Source organism: Anguilla anguilla, chromosome 17, assembly GCF_013347855.1.
Source record: "Anguilla anguilla isolate fAngAng1 chromosome 17, fAngAng1.pri, whole genome shotgun sequence".
In the NCBI taxonomy this organism is placed as follows: Eukaryota; Metazoa; Chordata; class Actinopteri; order Anguilliformes; family Anguillidae; genus Anguilla; species Anguilla anguilla.
Window position 1 is genome coordinate 27,227,893 of NC_049217.1, and position 20,928 is coordinate 27,248,820.

Sequence of the window (20,928 nt, forward strand, 5' to 3'; positions counted from 1 at the left end):
GTATCTCCGGAAACGAAACGAGCATCACTCACGACATGTAAAATGTAGCATATGGTCGTGTATGTACATACAACACACAAGGCAAACACAGTTCAAAATAGTCTATTATTCGTTTAAGAGCACTGCAATGTCGAGAGGACCGCGTGGTTTGTAATGCATAATTGAGAAGCAAAAATGAAAAAGCCAGGTCCATGGCCTTCAGACCGTGTTTTCGATACAACACAAATGTCTGCGACAGCTAGCTTTCAGATTCCACTACCCAGAATGCTTTTAGGTGACAGGCATCTTAAGCTATGGAGGTCACAGTAAGCAGAGTTTGCGTTCAAATCTGTCTTCTAAATGTCTTCTGCGTCGTGTTCGTACGGTTTGGGCCACACCAGTGCGACGCAGGGTGCATATTTTACGGTTGCGATGGGGCTGTGGGCGTATTTCCCTCGCAGTTGCGCGTAGGTTTTGAAGGGTATTCATGTTGCATGCAGACATGTGCTTTTACGGTGACATCATCACGAGAGTCTGGTCAATTGATCTACACCAGCAGGAACTGTTTGTAAACACTGAGATAGGCGCTGGCACAGCGACGGCAATACGTGTCTTGTGATTACCAAGATCCCTTCATTTATAATATCCGGCCAAATTATGAGCCCTTTCACAGTGAAAGATAAAAAAGCAAACAGCACAGGGAGAGAACAGAACAGGAACATAACATTTTAAAGAATGTAAATATATAGGTAGAATCGCTATTATAGAAAGGTAGTAATCCAGTACAACGGCTTGGGAGTGTTTGGTTGAAACATTTTATTTGTATAAATAAAATGAATTCTTAAAATGCCACACTAAAAAAAAAAAATAAAAATAAAAAATATATATGTATGCATGTATATATATATATATATATAATTTAAAACTATAATAACGCTACAGTATTCTGTATACATATTTTTATTTTTCCCACAGCTGCGCACTAATTGCAATGTGAACAAAGGACTTACTGTTTCTCAAATTCTAATGCTCTTTTGTAATGGTCTGCAATACATTATGAGATTAATTTAGAACAGTTAATACACTGTTTTGTATTAACAGTGGCTAGATAGCACCACCTAGTGGCTATGTGGTATAGTAGAAAAATGCACATGACAATGGACCCCTTCATTTATAATTTTCCAGTAAGTTGATAATGACAAAATTATTCCAACCAAAAATAAATAAATAACAAAAGACAGACGTAATGAACCCAAAAACAAAATAAATATGTGTAAATTTTACGTGGTTTAAAAAAAGGCCTCAAACTTATTTTCTGTTAAGGCAAAAAGAATCACAGTGTTCTTGGTATGTCACGGTTTATAATGCTGTTTGTCACGGGGTTGCTGTTTTTGAGAGAGTTGGTGAAGCTTCATTTGGCTGCAGGATGCTTCAGGGACGTGGATCTAATTAGCGACGGTTGCTCTGTAAGATCTGATCGGTCTGAGTCAGGACACTGCCTCCCGTATAAGGGTCTGTTTAGAAATGCAGAAACAGGCTCAGAGTTCCCGAACTGGGCCCGGGACCCAACATGGGTCACAGGAGTGTATGAGGTGGGTCCCGGAATGAGCCTAGCCCACAAGGCTAACCTTGTGCTTGTTAGTGACAGACCCCTGAAAGGTATGCCAATAAATTTACTGATTACTAAAGTCGCTAATATTTCCACTAGTATACTAATATTTCACACTACATACAAATTCTTACTAATATTTACAATTTGGGCGCCAATATTTAAAAGTATTTCTATTTTTTGGGTCCCAATATTAAAAAGTTTACAAACCAGTGATTCAACACGTAAAACCCTCCTCCACCCATCCTAAGCATGCTGATACTGTTAGTGCTGCCAGTGCCTGGCTTCTGGGTTCAGTGCCTGGCTTCTGGGTTCAGTACCTTACGCGCAGAACTCGCGACGACTTGGTTCAGCGACTGTGAACAGTTTTGACCAAAATGATTTAAAAAGAAGGAGTGAACCCGTCTCCCGTTCTATCCCCCCTTCATGCAGTTTCAGTGCAGACGTTCTCTGATGGCCGGGTATGAAGCGGGGAAACTGCTGTTTTTCAAAGTCTTCCCACGAGGCAGGAAGTGCAGAATGCAGCCCGCCCTGGAAATGAGCAAGAGGGTAATTAGTTTCGTGTCAGTAACACCCAAACGCACGAAAAAAAAGCTGTCTTGTGCATTTCAACATTTTTAATACAGACATTGCGAAGACATTTTTAAACCGCAATCCTTCCTCGGGCTGTCTTGTTTTCTGCGAGATAAGAATTTTATTTTATATCGATGAAGCAACGTCTTGAGAAACTAAATCTTGAAATATCGTCACATTATTTGTGTTTTGTGCATACCTCATGCAAAGTGACAGACATCTTGCACCTAACAATTTATAGAGCTGAATATTTGCTCCATCCAATTCAGGTTATACATCTTGCTCGAGGGTACGACCGCAGTTCTTTGCTCGAGACACGAAGCATTTCGGTTACACGCCAGTTCCTTTACCGTTGCAGATAATGAAGGGTTTCATCTCTGAAACAGTTTTCTGTGGAGCTTCGAGGCACCGGGCCATGACTGTTTACTTCTGGGACACCAAATGGGACACAAAGCCTTCGTGTTCTCCTGAAACAGCCTCAGGGTCACATTAGAAGCAACCACAAGCCCTGGGTGTGGCACATTTGGGCTGGTCCATTTTGCTTTGCACACACTCATTACAGATCAATTTCCCTATGTGACACATCTTGGCTAATAACAGCAGGGTATGGTGCCTGCAACAGTCCCTTAAGGCAACTGAAACATATCAAGAAAGAACAATGCATATTTTTTAGTGAGATTCAGGAACACCTTAACGAGAGATAACTGGAGCGAGGGTCAGGAAGGAGGTGTTGAGTTAGGTTGCTATGGAAACTTGCAAGAAGACCTTAAAGATTCAAAGGGCAGACAAGTTGAATTTGTTGACTGTAGAGCAACATCATCAAAAAAGCTATTTGTACCCTGTGGTTACAGCACAATTACAAGGTCTTTCAAAGAAAAAGAAAAAGAAAAAGAAAAAAACTTTTAAAACTTTAGTTGTGTGGCCCTGAACAACTGAAGACAGTGTTTTCACCCGCAGCTGGCTCTGAAGCTGTTAAAGGATCTGTCGAAGGATGAATTCCTAGAGGATGGTAGATCTCCAGGAACAGGTTTGGTTACCACTGCATTAAGAAGATGGTTTTCATGCACAAATACACATGTATTCCAATATCACTAATTTCTTTAGAGCCAGAGAGAGAGAGAGAAAGGACGATATAGCTGCCAGTGGAATGGAGTGTACATCACGTCTGCGCTGATTGAGAAACACGAAGAGGGAAGTGGGTTTGTCAGCACTCAGGAACTCCGGCAAACCTAATAGCATCAGAAAGCTTTTACTGACCACTCAGAGCGTCTCCCGCGATCCGCTAATGCCGCCGCGCGGTAAGGCCTCATCGTCCCCCGGGGCAACCGTTGCCCCGCCCACCCGCACGGCCTCATCAGGAGACGATCATCTCTCACGGCTTCAGGATGATGACAATAATCATCTATTATTTATTAGCAGTCACAGCCAGAACCGTAACTTCTGTACATTTCACAATGCCCTGTTCAGAAAAAAACGGCACCCCCGCCCCCCTCCCCACGCCAATTACTGATATGCACTATTTCATGATTTATTTGTTTTGCGGAGACGCCGGAAGAGTAGCTGCTTTAAGTGCAACAACTAATGGGGATCCAAATGAACAAACAAACACAGGAAAAGAAAGAGATTTTTTAAAAGTTCTTTAGTTTTTTTATTTTTCGAAATGATAGACGTCGATATTCATTCTGGGTTCTGGAATCGACTGTTTGATGCCGGCACGTGAGTTTATGCATTGCGCGCTTGTTTTGAAACGGATGCGCGAGCTGCGCAGCGAGCAGCTCTGCGGGTGCGCGAGGACCTAATCGGCGCAGCCGATAGACCCGAGGGACTGTGGCTTCGGATTCTGAAGCCAGGAAGGCGGGAGAAATACGGAGGATTAATTAATAATTAATCACTGATCATTATCTGTCTTTGGCTGGAGTTAAAAATCGATGACATTCTGAATGAATTACGGCTACAGTGTAAACAACATTACTGTAATAACGGGTTGCACATGGATGTGCCCGCGATTTTAGTGCCCGACTGCCCAGCAGCGTCTGCTTTTTCCTGTTTGCTCTGTGCTCTTAGTGTAATTCATGTTTTATGGCCCTGAGTGTGAACCCACGTCTGTCCTAAAAAGCAGTGAATATTAATTAATCTCAAATGAAAAGTCATGACAGAAATATGTATAATGAATGTGTGTTTATACTGTAGAAAATATAAACATACATTTGCGTGTGTATGTGCCTGTGCGTGTGTGAATATTGAAGAAAATCTCAAATAAAAAATAATCTTTTTTTGTGAATTTACTGTATTTTAATGACTAGAGTTGCTTCTAATCTGACAATGTTATGCATAGTTTCTTATATGTATAGTATTTAAGCTTAGGCTATATATTAAATGTATTCCTTACATTTTGCATTTTTAAAATTTTTCGATGTATTATTTTGCCACGAAGGATGCTGATGGCACAGTTAAGATATGAGCTTGGGAAATGAGTTTCTAAATGGAGTTTGAAATCAGATTTGCCTAAATGTGAGATGATACAATTTCCTGAAGAAAACCAATTTAATATTATGTCATTATCAGCCACTGTTTTTTTCCCCCTTTGCTGATGAGATCAAGGCAACTGATTGTGATGCTTATCCCGCTACTGCTGCATCTCCAGGACGTCATATTTTAGATCTTATACAAACATTAGTGACATGATTGAATTAAGCTCTGATTACCCCAGTCAATTTGGACCTGTGACCACAAAAGTAATGAAGATGTGTCTTAGATCCTTGCGTTCCCGCTGGCTGTTTGTTTTCCGGGTGATGGAACTGGGGATCGGCCGGCTCCTCTGCAGCCCTCTGAAATGCACCGAACAAAAGGGATGGAACATGATTTCTGACCAATAGCCAGAAAGTTGTCAACGCTCTCTGACCTCTTTGGCAAAAATTGTAATCACTCAGCTGAGTAAGGCGGGTGATGGTTTGAGGGCCACCCTGGTACAGCTGAGTGAACACTGTGCACATGCTGAACGCTGTGCACATGCTGAACATTGTGCCTGTGCTGAACACTGCACATGCTGAATACTGTGTTCGTGCTGAACACTGTGCACATGCTGAACATTGTGCCTGTGCTGAACACTGCACATGCTGAATACTGTGTTCGTGCTGAACACTGTGCACATGCTGAATACTGTGTTCGTGCTGAACACTGTGCACATGCTGAACACTGTGTTCGTGCTGAACACTGTGCACATGCTGAACACTGTGTTTGTGCTGAACACTGTGCACATGCTCGCCTGGTTGGCTCTCACGGCCCTGCCCTCGGCTCCTGAGTGGACGTTGCAGTCGGCGGGGGCGGGGGGCGGGGGCGGGGGAGGCTGTCAGACTGCTAATGCTTAACGCTTACGCCCCCAGGCCCCTGCTTCTCACACACATCTGCTGTTCACATCCTCTGTACTCTGTCTCTCCCACATACATCTGCTGTTCACATCCTCTGTACTCTCTCTCTCCCACATACATCTGCTGTTCACATCCTCTGTACTCTATCTCTCCCACGTACATCTGCTGTTCACATCCTCTGTACTCTGTCTCTCCCACATACATCTGCTGTTCACATCCTCTGTGCTCTATCTCTCCCACATACATCTGCTGTTCACATCCTCTGTACTCTGTCTCTCCCACATACATCTGCTGTTCACATCCTCTGTACTCTGTCTCTCCCACATACATCTGCTGCTCACATCCTCTGTACTCTGTCTCTCCCACATACATCCTACACATCAATGCAGAGTTTTTGGCCACACAGACCATTCAGAGACATTACACTACTTTTTTTCTTGTCTCCCTTTCATATACACACACGCACACGCACGCACACACACACACACACACACACACACACACAAGATCTGTAATCCTTGTTATGTATGTCCTCTGGATGCTGCTGCTCTGAGAAATGACAGCTCTTTAGTAAGCTGCCTGACAGTTAAGATTTTAACTGTCCCGCTGGAATAGTCTATAATACCATCGATGTAAACAAGCTCGACACCTCCAGCTCTGTTCCTGGCAGTGGAGCATCTGCTGATCAGAACGCTGACTCATGATGAGGAGATTCAGTAAATGAGAGCAAAAATAACAGAAGAAAAGGTATAAATGCATCACTTGTCCTCCAATGGGGAGAGCTGAGGGGCTGCCTTCAAATAAGATGCTCACTATATAGCATAGATATAAAGTATATGCTAAACTTTAGTATTGTAATAAAGTTTATTTTTATACTATAGAGTGTCCTGCCTCTTTGGCTTCCACTAAGAATGAAAGATGGAATGTGATTTACATTTGAAGACAGCAGCGGAAATACATCAAGATTTAAAAATCATATTAGCCCACTGCTCGAGATGCGGCATTTCAAATACAACAGAGCTTCAATTAATTAAGACTTCTAATTGCACCTGTGACGATTTACAGATCGAATTCAGTATCGATTTCATCTTTCATCCGAGAGGAGCATAACAGTGCAGAGGAAGGATGTAATGCGCTCACCCGACCTGTGAGACAGGGCTGGATTAGTGCAGTACGGGAGAAGCTCCCGCCAACAAGGGCGGGGGACACATACGCGCGCGTCTAAAACATGCATCGAGCTTCGAGCTCCGCTGCACTTCACCCATGAGGGCCTGCAATGCATCACAGCAAGACACATGATTATAGACCTCTTAAAGCCTCAACATATGAGGGCAGGACATGAAATATGATCAGTACATACGACGCACACTGAGGCAGAACTCAATCACGTCGTTCTTTTGCTAAAAAAAATAAAAAATAAAATAAAAAACCATATAAGTAATAGATGGTGAGGTAAGGAATGTCACAGAAGACAAAGTGTTAGAACTCCCACGATGCACTTGGCCGGGTGACTATGACCCGCAGTGCATCATTGCCTTTATTGCTCAAGGTCTTGCCTGAGGGGTGCTCGATCTAGCTGTACAAAGCTGAAGATTACCTCATAACGTGCAACAGCGTAGGCAATTTCATACGCAGGTCGACTCATCAGCTGATCTGGTAAAGAGAGTCAGAGAAAGTGTAAAGCTAGAGAAACAGTAAAAGTCAGAGAAAGTGTAAAAGTCAAAGAAAGTGTAAAGTCTGGCCACGAATAAGAATTCTGGACACAGTACGCAGTGGCATTGGAGCAGTTCAGTTCCACAGCAGCAGAGCGATCACAGCGAAGACTGACGCAAAGTGGTGAAATCCCATCAAACTGTGATGGTCTCTGATCGTTCTAGCGAAGATTACTAGACCTGCTAATTTCCAGCTGCGAAGATAGTACCCCCTTAAAAAGCATTAGCATTTAGAATAAAAAGTTGGCAAAAACAATCAAACAAACAAAAACAAACAAAAAAAACAACAACGGACAAGCTGTTGGTTAAAAAAAGTCTCAATGCCTGTGAATAGTAGGATAAAATAAATAATCTTAAACACATTATCTTATATTAAGTACTTTTATTAAGTACAGTATACATTTAATCACATAAGGCATTTATGGGGAAACATTTTTTTCCAAAAATACAGACACAGACTTAGAATAGGAAATTAAATGTATTATTTGACTGAACGTTGAAATTCTAAAAGGGATATTTTCTTTTCCTTTGGTGTTCCTGTTAATTGTAAATCTTGTTGCACTGTCCATTGCATTACTGGTCACAATAAATCTAGAGACTTGGTGTTGATGATAACCCATTACTGGAAGTGCAAAGCTCAGATAATTGCCCACTGAGTGACTAAAATGGTTGGAAGACAGACTGAAACTGTATTTTGATTGTGTGGTTCAGCACATAATGGCTGTCGATTCTAATGAGCAAATCCTCCTTCCGTCTTTCATTTAAAAAGCATCTTATGTCTTACTTGTGGTGTTGTACACTCACTGTAATCGGTGTTCTTCAATATATTTATTACGCGGCCAATAAGAGATAATAAACTGGTAAACATCACAAAGAAAAAATTTATCTTCTGAAATATGTCACACCTCACCTTTTCCTTTTTTTTTTTAAATAAATCATTTTTATATATTTCATAGCAAAAATTTAAATTTGTATTTTTTAAAAAATTGTATCATGTTTTTTTTTTTTTTCAATTTTACATTTACTCTCTCTTATGCAACAGCATGCATGCTTTGCACATTTCTAAACCTTCCCAGGTCAAATATGCTCTAATACACCGACGACACTGTTGCTGGAACCAAGACAAAGATGTTTCATGCTGCGTTACGGAGGTACATTTTCGGAGTACGTTTAAAACGGCATTTTTTTTTTTTTTGCAACTGAGTAATATTTGGTGAAGCCCTCGTCAAGAAAGGAGCGGGTTCCGCACAAGATGATCCGGCTGCATTTCCCGTCCCATCAGGCCCTTTGGGCTGTCGTGCCAAATCCACACGGCTTCTTAGAGAGACTAACGTGTTCGCTGTGAGCTTTGAATGCTTTCAGTCGGGATCATCACAGCTGGCAGACCTCAGGCTGATTCAGCACCGCCGTCTGCACACAGAGGGATGGAGGTCTTCAGTTTACAGTGACCGCACTCTTTGATACGATCTGACAACTGCGAGACGAAAAAAAAAAAAAAACAACAACCAGACCAAGGCGAATACGCCGCAGGTTCCCGTCCTGAACACGCCGTCGCGTTCTTCTGGCCTGTGATGAGCTGGGTCCTTTAATTTGGCATAGAGAAACAGGGCCGCGAGCCGCGAGCATCAAACAGCGCCCCCTGTGGATGGAGGACTGCGCGCGCGTCACAGGTTAAACTGCGGCGGCCTGTAGTAGCTGGCCTGGCGCTTGATGGGCGGTTTCAGGTTCTCTCTGGTAATGGGAACGAGCACCAGCCCCACCACCAGCACCATCAGCCCGATGGACAGGAGCGCCGGGCCCAGGATGTTCGTCGCCATCCGGGATATCCTGGCGAAGTAGAGGCCGCTGAGGACAAAGCCGCAGATGAAGACGGCGCCCCCGGTGGCCAGGAGGAGGATGGGGTACTGGTAGATCTCCCAGGCGCTGCGGGAGGACTCGGTGGTCCAGAGCGACTCGCTCTGGGACAGGCTGAACACCGTGCTCTCCGTCAGCCGGTCGTTGGACTGCGACTGCGAGCGGTCGCCCAGGGGGATGCTGTTTCCCTCCGCCTCCATTTCCTCTTCCTCTTCCTCTTCCTCTTCCCCGCAGCCGAATGCCCCAAATGCGCCAAATTCGCCAACTTCAGCCTCGCAAAACCTGCCCGAAAATGAAGCATAAAGAGACACAGCGATAAGAACACGGCCATGGCCAGCATTCGCCTCCAGCAGAGTTTACCTGAACCCGCACCTGAATTCAGCCAAGCAGGGCAGTCCTCATAGGTCACTTTTTCATCAGCTATTAACACTGCGGCGTTCAGGAGTCCTCAGTTTAAAATCAGGGACATTTGTGTTCAGCTGCTCATTGCCTGAGTGCAAAAAAGCTAATGGAACTATAAGTGGGTCCAGCACTGAATGGATTACGCTCCCCCTCGGAAAATGAGCAACTCAGCGCCCGGCTCTGTTTAAACAGATTTATCTAAACGGGATGAAAAACACACAGTGCAGAGTTCGCTGAGGGACCAGACCTCCCGGAGAGGGTAGAAGGAATAAGCGATCTCCAGCCGTTAAAAAACACCGCTCTGTGCCAGTCATTTCAGACGGGTGTGTGTGTGTGTGTGTGTGCGTGCGTGTGTGCGCGTGTGCGCGTGTGAGAGAGAAACGTGACCCCAGATCACTCTTCTTCCAGTTATCTCTGCTTCCACACCGGCCAGGGCTGAAGACTTAGCGTACCGCTGGACCGAGCGACTGAACATGAGGGTGTGTACCGATATCTACATGAAGGATTTAGGATTCACAACTCATAATTCTCTTTCAAGATATGAAGAGAGAGTAGCCTTTGTTAGCCTTAAACTGATTTAAAGAACACAGTTTCTATTCAGTAAAAAGAACGTATTTCACAGATGACGGCGAGGACATACTGAGTGCGTAAAGCACGCTTTTTCCCCCCAGAAATAAAAGTTGAATAAACGGGCTGAAGGGACGCAAGCGGACGGAGAGAAGGCGCGTACCTGCGGGATGGCGTGTGCCGCGAGCCGGGGTCGTTTCCGCGCTCGGACCGCCACTCGTCCGGCCCGTGGAGCTGCAGTCCTGTGCCTGGCGTCTGTGTGGACGCGGCCGCTGTGGGCGAGGGATCCGGTCCGCACGGCAAAACAGCGTCCACTCCCTCCGCCTCCTCCGCCGCTCCCTCCCCCCTCCCGTCTGCTCCCCCACCCCTCCCAGCCGAACCGAGGCTCTGTGCCATATCTTACTACTGACTGCTGTTCCACAAGTCTGGGGCGTCTTCTCCTCCTCTCCCTCATCCCCCTCTCTCCCTCCCTCATCCCCCCCTCCCTTCCTCCCTCCCTCATCCCCCACCTCTCTCCCACCCTCAACCCCCACCTCTCTCCCACCCTCAACCCCCACCTCTCTCCCACCCTCAACCCCCACCTCTCTCTCCCTCATCCCCTTCTCTTTCTCCCTCATCCCCCCCTCTCTCTCCCTCATCCCCCCCTCTCTTCATCCCCCCTCTCTCTCCCTCCCTCATCCCCCACCTCTCTCTCACCCTCATCCCCCTCTCTCTCCCTCCCTCATCCCCCATCTCTCTCTCTCTCACCATCCCCCTCTCTCTCTCTCCCTTATCCCCCCTCTCTCTCCCTCATCCCCTGTCTACCTCCCCATCATTCCTCACCTCTCCGTCCCTCCCTCCCTCCCTCATCCCCTACCCTCTCTCCCCTCTCTCTCTCTCACATTGGAGCCATGGTTGTTGGCCCCTAATCTACACACAAATAACCATTTGTTGATTTATCAATTTTTTGATAATAAAAGTCCCCCACCCCCCACCACTCCTGTGTGAGGTAACAGAATGAATCAGAGGAAAGAAAATAAAATAAATACAGACGCTTGGCAGCTTTGGGTCCCGGGGGTGGTAGGGACAGGGCAGGTGGAGCCAGAGATGCTTAGTGGTGCTAATTACTGCAGGACAGCCTTCACTAGGGCGTGTGCTTCCAACATGAAGATGGTTCCTCTCACACAAGAACATGCACAGAATATATATATATATATATATATATATATATATATATACACACACACACACACACACATTTACACATATATACACACACACGAGTATGAGTGCTCCATGTGTGAGGGGAAATTTCACTACACCTACCCTCTCAGAAGTCCACTACCTCATAATTTGCGGAGACCCCGTGAAGTTTCCATGGAAACGCGAGGCTTCTTCCTGTTAGGGTTGATGACGCAACGTCTCTCTCTCTCCCCCGTGAGGATGTGTCAAGGGGGCAGTTAGAGCTAAGTGCTGCCGCTTCCCGATTGGCCGGTCTCAGCCGATGGGCAGTCAGAGCTAAGCGCCGCCGCTTCCCGATTGGCCGGTTTCAGCCGATGCCTCAGTGCTGTCAGCAGGCCCGTGGGCTCAGGGCTGCCTCCGGGTTTTTTTTCGCGTTTCCCTGACTGGGGTGGCGCTGCCGCACGCTCACGTTCTCAAACGCCCGTCCCTTCTCTCTCTCTCTGCGCATTACAGCCCGGAACATTCCGGGGCATTTCACCATATTTACAGTGCTCGTTCACTCCCCTCATCGAGGGTTATTTGTGTAGCTTATCTTTAATCAGAATTGGCCGAAGAACTGGCCAATTCTGCCAAAAAACTGGCCACTTTTTACATTTTTATTTTACCTTTATTTAACCAGGGAAAGCCCCCATTGAGATCAAAATCTCTCTCGCAAAGGGGGACCCCACATAAAACACGAAGTTACAAAGTTACACAAGGCAGCAGACAGACAAGTTACAAACATCAAATGGAGAAAGAGACAGCAGCACTTACCTGGCCAAAGCCCCTGTGCTTCATTCACTGCTACAGTCATCTCCGTTGTGCCCTCCACCCATGATGTCATCAATATATCTGTCAATATAAACCAGGAGTACCGCATTTCCAAGACCTTGCAAGCAGCCATTCCTCCAGTCACATCCTCTAATACAGGGGTCCTCGATCTTATCCAGAAAGGGCTGGTGTGGGTGCAGACCTTTGTTCCAATTAAGCAGTTACACACTTGATTCTACTAATCAACCACTAGACAACCACTTTGCTAAGGGCCCCAATTAGTTGGATCAGGTGTGTGACTGCTTGGTTGGAACAAAAACCTGCACCCACGCCGGCCCTTTCTAGATAAGATTGAGGACCACTGCTCTATCAAAATTAGGCAAAATTAGTTAATTAGTTAACCAATGACATTGAGACATGGCTACCCAACTGCGTTCCTGGAGATCTACAGTCCTGCAGGTTTTCATACCAAACCTAACAAAGCACATCTCATTCAACTGCTAGAACAGGGCTGCCAAACCCTGTTTCTGGAGATCTACTGCCCTGTAGGTTTTCACTGAAACCCTATTAAAGCACACCTCCTTCAACAGCTAGAGATGACATTGAGCTACCGATTAGTGGAATCAGGTGCAGGACAGTATATCTCCAGGAGCACAGCTGGCCAGCCCAGCACCCCACATTAAGACTTTAGGGTTTTGCTTCTAACTTTCAAAGCGTCACAGGGATCAGCACCAGTATACTTATCAGACATAATTCAACCTTACAAGCGAGTTACATGTGAGATTGCTTCATTTTCAATATACAGGTTATCTTGGGGTCCCAAGAATTTCCAAAAGATTTGACAGGCGGTGGAGGCTTTTCCCATAGAGCTCCCCTGCCATGGACTAACCTTCCGGAACGCGCGAGGGGATCAGGCACAGTGTCGGCATTTTAGTATTTAAAATGAAAAACGCGCCTTTACAGTCAAGCCTATGATCAGCAGGGATGGGTACAGAGCAGGAGAAGTACGCAGGTGTAGTGCATTATGAGGCGAAAAATTTTACTCACCGTCGTACCTCTTTGACGTGACTCCCCTTCTTCACAGCACACTCTGGGGGTTTGGGGCAGGCTTCTTGCCGTTCTCAGGCCCGTGTGGGTTTCTCCGTCCCTGTCCCGGTAGTTATGTTGCCACGGTGACCTCCTGGCAGAGGTTATGCGTTGCCCACTCTTCTCTTAGTTTCCTTGCTTTCTACCCATAGGTCCCCCAAAATTCGCTTTTCTTTCCCCCTCACGCCAGGGGGACGACTGGCCCGATTCCCCTAGTCACCCCGAAACCTGCTGTCCCCCTTCCCCTAGTCACCCCAAAACCTGCTGTTCCCCTCCCCCAAGTCACCCCAAAACCTGCTGTCCCCCTCCCCCGAGTCACCCCAAAACCTGCTGTCCCCCTCCCCCGAGTCACCCCAAAACCTGCTGTCCCCCTTCCCCTAGTCACCCCAAAACCTGCTGTCCCCCTCCCCCGAGTCACCCCAAAACCTGCTGTCCCCCTCCCCCGAGTCACCCCAAAACCTGCTGTCCCCCTCCCCCGAGTCACCCCAGTCACAGCCCCCAGCCCCCCGGCCCCCCACCCCCCCTTCTGAGTCTGGGTCCTCTCAAGGTTTCCTCCTGCATGTCTTCTGCGAAGGTTTCCTCTGCCTCTGGCTTGCTCTGTGGGGGTTTCGGTGCAAACCGTGAATCATAGAATGAAAAATCTTTTGTAAAATGCACTATAGAAATTAAATTCGATTGACTGATTGATTGACATTGAAAACCGGACTTCCAAGTTTTCAAAGTACCAGAGGGAACTTACTTCCGCACGCACTGCGACGGAAATTCTGCGAGGTCCTGTCATCATCAAAATGTCATCATTCGATGCCAATAAAGAACAGAGATCTGTGGGAGATAAGGAGTGTAGGTGTTACAATGGAGCAGCTAAGCCTGTCTGGAACCATCTGTTCTTGTTTTTTTATGAATCTTTATTCCTTTCAATCCAGTAAATTTTTTAATATAAATGTGTTGAACGCAAACGCTGTATGTGGCATACAGACGCTCATGCTTCTTTACAGCACAGGTCATTCATAAGGAGGCCAAAGAGTCTATCCATCATTTTTTAAAATTTTGTCTCGTCACGACTGACCACCATCTCCCCCCCCCCCGCCTGGTCAAGCAGGAAATTTTGATCGATTTGTTTTAATGCACGCTGTTTTAATGGTGGATGGTCTTTGGTCGTGCCGGAGATCTAAAACTGAGACGCTCTCTCGCTGAGGGATCTTATTTCTTCAGTCTCAAGGCCGTAGTCTGCCTGTCCAGCTCGTGGTGTTGGCTGGACACCACGTCACTGTTTTGTGCTCTTAGTGAATCCCACACCTTCTCCGCATCCTCCTCCGGGTCTTGTTTCTTCTCATTCGTAATTCATTTACAGATGCTAAAAAAAAAAAAGTTTGAGCTTTTTTTAGTCTCGAGCCTTTGATCCTCCGTGCCTGCTTTGAGTGTTCTGGCTGTTGTAATGCTTTGTAAAAAAAAAAAGATGTAAATGCTAAAATTGTTTCACAATAAATTACGAAGACTGACTGAGCTTTATTGCTGTAAAGCCCAGAATATTTCGTTGGTAGAACAGAACTGAGGAGAGATATGTGGGACAGCCCATAGTAAATCTAAAATAAATATAATATAAATGCAATGCTGTTCAAAGTTAAGCTTTTTTCAAGTGTGATAGTTCATAACTGAATACATCCAACAAAAGAGTCAGTGTCACGCGAGTTTTTTCATTAAAAGCTGTTGCATACATTTGAAGACCTGTAGATCAGTGTTTCCCGACCTTTCTCCTTCCACGGCACACTTTCCAGATTTACAGAATCTCATGGCACACCCCTCTCAAAAGCGAGCGACGTGCTGACGCGAATGTGATATGTCAACGTTCGACCTAAATTTTCTTTCGGGGTTTTAATTAAGCGATATGTATTTCAATGACAATTATTTTGGATTTGGTTTATGTGATTTGTTCATTTAAGTTTTTTAAAATTCATTCTTTTAAACATTTCCAAAAGAATTTTTCACACGCCACACGTGACGGCCCGCCGTTTGGGAAACGTTGTATAGAGTGTAGAATGACAGTAGTGTTACTCATGCTGCCACATGAGGGCGCTAAACCCAAGAAAAAGGAATGGCCTCTTGACAGATGGTGCTGAGTTTAGCTTCAGACCCAGAAATGAAAACTGGGCTTTTTTTTTGTCGAAAAACGGCTGCCATTTTTTTCTGGGCCACCGTTTCTAAAGGACTACACATAGGTGAAATGACATAACTAATACAATATTTAATAAAATAAATTATCAATGTTATAAATATTATGGTTTACATACATATACAGATATATGCAATTATGTAATATATACATAAATTATCAACAAAATACACACATATCTGTGAAATATTTTTTATAAAGTGAGCCACCATTAGCATTATTGCACCATTAATGGGACAGTTTACTTTCTGGGTTTAAAAAAAATATGTCACTGGTAGTGTACATGTTAATACCCTTTGAGTCCGATCATAGCAGAATGCCAATATTATGCTTTAGTAAGCCGGTTGATTTTGCACTGTCTAGTTCTGTGTTACTGACATTCTCCAAAAGGCCCCATTTTATCTGAGAAATAAACACTGTGGCTGTTGAACTGACTGGCTCTCTGTGATAATCCACATGCGTTTCTCTCTATGCCCCTCTCTCCTTTTCCTTATTTTTTTTTTTCATTGTAGTTATTCCAGGATTTGGGTTAGACCCTCCTGGGATGCTGTACAAATTCAGCTCAGTAAAGAAAAAAAGAAAAAGAAAAAAAGGCAAGAAGAGAGAGAGTGGGAGAGAGCACCTTGAAATTGAAAAATTGAAATTGAGAGAGATCCCATTTGCACGTGCACTGCGGGTGTACAGACAGTATAATGAGCTTTAATGTTATATGCTGCATGCAAGTGAATCGTGTAAAAATATTGTACATACATGAAACTGAAGCCACACGTGCACGTGCATGCACTACGCACACACATGCATATCACACACACAAACACACACTACACACACACACGCACACATATATACACACACATGCACTACACACACACATACATATCACACACACAAACACACACTACACACACGCACACATATATACACACGCACATACACTACACACACGCACACACATACAGGCAGTACACACACAAATGCACTATATACATACACACGCGCACACACACACGCACAGGCGTGCACACATGCACACGCACGCATGCACACACACACACACACACACGCACGCACATTCACACTCAAATGCAGCTCACTTCCCTGCAATCAAACCGTGCACGGAGAGAGTTATACGCCTGGTCAGTCTGTCTACTTCAGCCTGATGAATTCTGACTCTCGGCTGGCAGTACACACCAGCCCCACGGATCTTTTTAACTTCTGAAATCAGGGCTGATTCAGAGAAGGGTCTGCCTTCTCTCTCCTGAGCCGAAATCAAAGTGTGGGCTAATGTGATGGGACGCGTGTCGGGGGGTGGGGGTGGGGGCGGGGGCCGGCCTGTCAGTCACAGCGCTGCTCACCTGGACGGATCGTTAGCTGCTCACATCGCCCCCCACCCCCCTTCCCAGCTTCCTGCACGTCTGCCAATCAAACATCAGCTCTGATCAGGCACCACCATACCGCCCCACGCACACCCCCCTCTCCGACTCCCCGACATCATCCACCCATCAGGGGTTCACAAAAAAACTGCTCTGAGCTTTCTGAAATTGCTTCCATCTCAAACTTAAAACCCTTAAAAATTTTTTACAAATTTTAAAACATCATCGGCTGTGAAATTGAGATCAGAGTCCTGTACTGGGCCTTTTATGACTTCAGGACAAACTTTATATTTATTTATAAGTAGGGATGGGGGTTGTGAGGGGCAGGGAATGGCCCTCACAATAATTGCCCCAAACTCAGGGCATGCTGGGGCTCCACGGTAGACCCAGGCCTCTGTATGTTACTGTGAACACTGTGGTGTTCCCTACAAAACACTCACACACACAGACACACTCACGCATACATACACACACACACACATCCACACACACACACAGCCACACACATACACGCACACTCAGTCACACACAAACACATCCACCCACAAACACACACACACACACACATCCACCCACAGACAAACACACACACACGCACACACTCACGCATACACACACACACACACATCCACCCACACACACTCACGCATACACACACACACACACACACATCCACCCATAGACACGCACACACACTCACTCACACACACACACCCACCCACAATTAAAGAGAACTAACATTATATCTAGTGCAGACAGGCATGACCAGCTAAGACAGTAAGATGAGATTTTGCATAAATTAGATACTACAGGCCTTAAATTAATTAATGTGGATCTGAGCAGTAGCCTGGTGCAGGAAGAGGTGCTGGGCTTGCAGGGGTGTGTCCTTTTGGTCCCTGTGAGGTAAAATGGGTGCTGGGCAGTGATGGGCATTGTGCTTTTAAGAATTCCTGACACTCTATGGTGATATAGCACTTCTGGTAAAGAGTGCTGAAGTTTCAGGAGTTCTGTGGCTGACTGACCAAACTCCCAGTGTCACCATCTCATCATCTCCCGCCATTAGTGTCAATATACGTCTCTGCCTCTCCACTTCCTGTGCGCTCAGTCCTCTAGGGGAAACGACTACCATGCATGAGCCGGTAGGGCCACTGTTGCCTTGGGCTCCCTCCTGTGGGGGTTTAGGCCAGGGGTTTGGCCGTGAAGCGTATTCGCGAAAGACGCCGTGCGAATGCGGCTAATTAATAATGCACATCTGCTAGCTTTGCAGCAGAATGGCCTAATGCCGTCACCCAAAAAGCTCTTTTCACCGACGGAGCATCAGTTACAGGTACCAGACAGCCGGTTCAGGGATAAATAAGGAAACGAACGACGAGCCGCCTGTGAAAAACGGCCCCGCGGAACACTCCGTGCAGAAAGTTCCGGATTGATTGCGCTCATATCGCTGAAATGGCAGAGCCTTCTCTCCCCCGAGCCATTACTAACGGCTCCCCCCGTGCGCTAAGTGACACCGAAGCTCCAGTGCGTGCGTGCGTTCGGTCGCTGGCTGCCCTGAACGGGGTTTAACTTTACAAACTTAAACTTTGTAACATTTAAAAATTAAACAGACTGGCAAAAAAAAAAAAAAAAAACTCGAAATTGAAAGTAGGTTTTATTGACAACATCTACTTGTTTAGCTTCCTGTTACTTGCATTGTGTTTGTAGCTGACTTTGTATGTTATGTGTTGTGCTAGACAATCTGTGCAACATAGGAAACTGTTGAGTTTTAAGTAAATTCTTACAGAGAATATGGTCCCTATTGGACTGATGGGTACTCTGTAAGAGTTGAATTAACACTGAACATTTTACTGTGTACTGTGCATTTCTTTACTCCTGAAAAGGCAATTACCATAAAAACTGAATAATAAAGACGTATTTATTTATTCCATTCAACAATTAATACTGTGAACCAGAAGCTCGGTTTAACGTGTGTTCTTTCGTAGCCAAAAATCACGTTTAAGACTTCGGAGTTTGTCTCTGCTCCATAAAGGTGTACAGCCCTGGCACTTCTTTTTGATTTAGTGTCACAGCAGATTGCATTCAAGGCTTTGAGTCGAGTGAACCGCACCAATGCAGCCGGGTTCCCCGGTCAAATCCTTCTTTCAGTGAGCCAAGGTTACCGAGACGCCACATAATTGAGGAAATAAGCGAATCAGAAAGTGAGCAAATTTGCAAAGCGACGACTTTAGCCTTAATTAATTTGTGTTCCGAATAATCCCCGTATTCAGCTCTACGCAAATACACCTTCCTTTGCGGAATGCTTAATATGGCGTAATATTTAAAATAAAATAAAAAATTAAAAGCAGCAGCTGAGGAGTGAGATCATATTTAAAAATGGATGCAAACTCATTTGAATGAAGATACTTTTTTTTATTTTTACGTATTGGTTGTTGTATTATTATTGTATTATCTATGTAATTGGTATTATTGATAGGCCCGCACACCATTTTCCCAAAAAAGTGAGTGAAGCAAATTTTTTTAATGCATTTTTTAAAAATATATAATTTCCATGTACCTCAAAATGGAGGGAACACAGGAAGACAGGTTCTCTCTTCTTTTTGCTCAAGGTTTGTAAGCTAACATCAGAGAGAACCGAAGCAATCAGCGCAAATCACATACTGAAGAAAGCCGGCTCGCAAAATGGCAAACCCTCTGAGTTTAAATTGTGTTTGGAAAGCATTTTGAATGCAAATGACCTGGCTCTCAGATGATGGAAGATGGAGAATTACCTTTTTGTAGTCGTGTCAGGCCATCGAGTTTGCTAATGATATTCTCTGTACGATGTAGCACAATCGCCCAGATTTCCGCAGAGCGACCTTTAATTGTCCTCAGGAAATAATAATCGGAGTCAGAATCGGAATAATAAAAGGAGTTATTTATTTATTTATTTGCTTTTCTCATATACTGGAAATGCTCCGGCCTTATTCCTCTACTTAAGGATTTATTTGGGGAGCACAGACTAACAGGCCACAGTTGCCAATGGCACAGTCAGGGTGAGCTTATAAACCATGAGGCCCATCACCTCGCTGTTCAATACCCTGCATTTTTAGGGGAGCAAAAATAATTGGACAATTGGCTGCTCGGCTGTTTCTCGGATAGAAGTAGTTCCTAACATACAGTGGAGTTTCTAATCACAGAAGAGTGATCTTATCTCTTATAATTCAGTCGTTCGATGCACTGGGAAGGTTTTTTTTTTTTTTTTTAAAGAATGGATGGGACATGTGATCAAACGTGGAAAACATAACCTATAAGCATATACTCTAAGCCAGAGTGTCCAGTCTTATCCGGTATGGGTGCAGGTTTTGCTTTTAGGCCAGCACTAACACACCTGATTCTACTCATCATGGTCCTGAATTGAAGACCATGATTAGTTAATTAGTTCAATGAGATGTTGCACTGCTGGAAAAAAAAAAAAAAAACCTGCACCCACACCAGGCCTTCTTGGGAAAGATTGAACACCCTTGCTCTCAACAGTTATAGACCATCGAATCGCTGCGATAATTAATTTGACTGAGCTTTTTTAGCTGGCGACCCAAGTACTCCTCCGCTCCCCAGAAGTACTTTCACAGTTAAATGACTTTTTAAAGTGGAGTATCTGCCTCTGTACGGACACCCACTGACTGTGAGGAAGCTGGGGCTCCAGGGGCCCGCAGCGTTCATTAAAGACCGAAGATGACATCGGGGTCGAGACTCGGTTCTGTCCGATTACTTTCAGGCTTTTTTTTAAAGCTGGCGGCATTTGACTAGCGCGGAACTGGAAAGGCCACCGGAAAAGCCTCCGCAAGCCGGTCAATCAAAACAGCGGCGAACCTTCTCTCGCCCCTTTCCGGGAGACATTTTGTAAAAACTGAAACCACAGGGACTCCGGATAGAGAGGAAAGGAAGAACAGAGAGAGGAGAGAGGAGAGGGAGGCGGGGGGGGGGGGGGGGGGTGACTTCACAGAGGAGTAAGACAAGATCTAAAGCCCTCAGAGGTGCGAAATCACAAATATGTAATTAGAATGTTCTTAGCTGAGCATTCTAATGTCTAACGCTGATGTCACAATCACCAATGGCAACTGAAAGCCAATGAGCACGGACTTGGAATTGTGAAATGAACATTCCGGGAAAAAAAAAAAAAAAAAACCTGCTCTTCAATGGGACAGCGGGCAAAGAATTCCACTGCTAACCAGGGTCCATACAAATAATCATCTTTAACAGGAACTACAGCAACCTGCACATAAAGTCC

The 20,928-nt window shown here is 45.2% G+C and overlaps 1 protein-coding gene across 2 annotated transcripts; it reads right to left on the minus strand.

The window, feature by feature from the left end:
* Positions 1-8,710: 8,710 nt before the first annotated feature.
* LOC118215982 (phosphoinositide-interacting protein-like) lies at positions 8,711-12,104 on the minus strand. Of its 2 annotated transcripts, none has more exons than XM_035396972.1 (2): positions 12,039-12,104; positions 8,711-9,377 (listed from the first exon to the last, which is right to left on the minus strand). In XM_035396972.1, the coding sequence occupies exon 2, from the start codon at positions 9,293-9,295 to the stop codon at positions 8,906-8,908; it is 390 nt and encodes a 129-aa protein (XP_035252863.1). In that variant the 5' UTR covers positions 9,296-9,377; positions 12,039-12,104; the 3' UTR covers positions 8,711-8,905. The 2 variants fall into 2 exon arrangements, with proteins under 2 accessions (XP_035252863.1, XP_035252862.1); XM_035396971.1 differs by lacking the exon at positions 12,039-12,104 and adding an exon at positions 10,228-10,393.
* Positions 12,105-20,928: the final 8,824 nt, after the last annotated feature.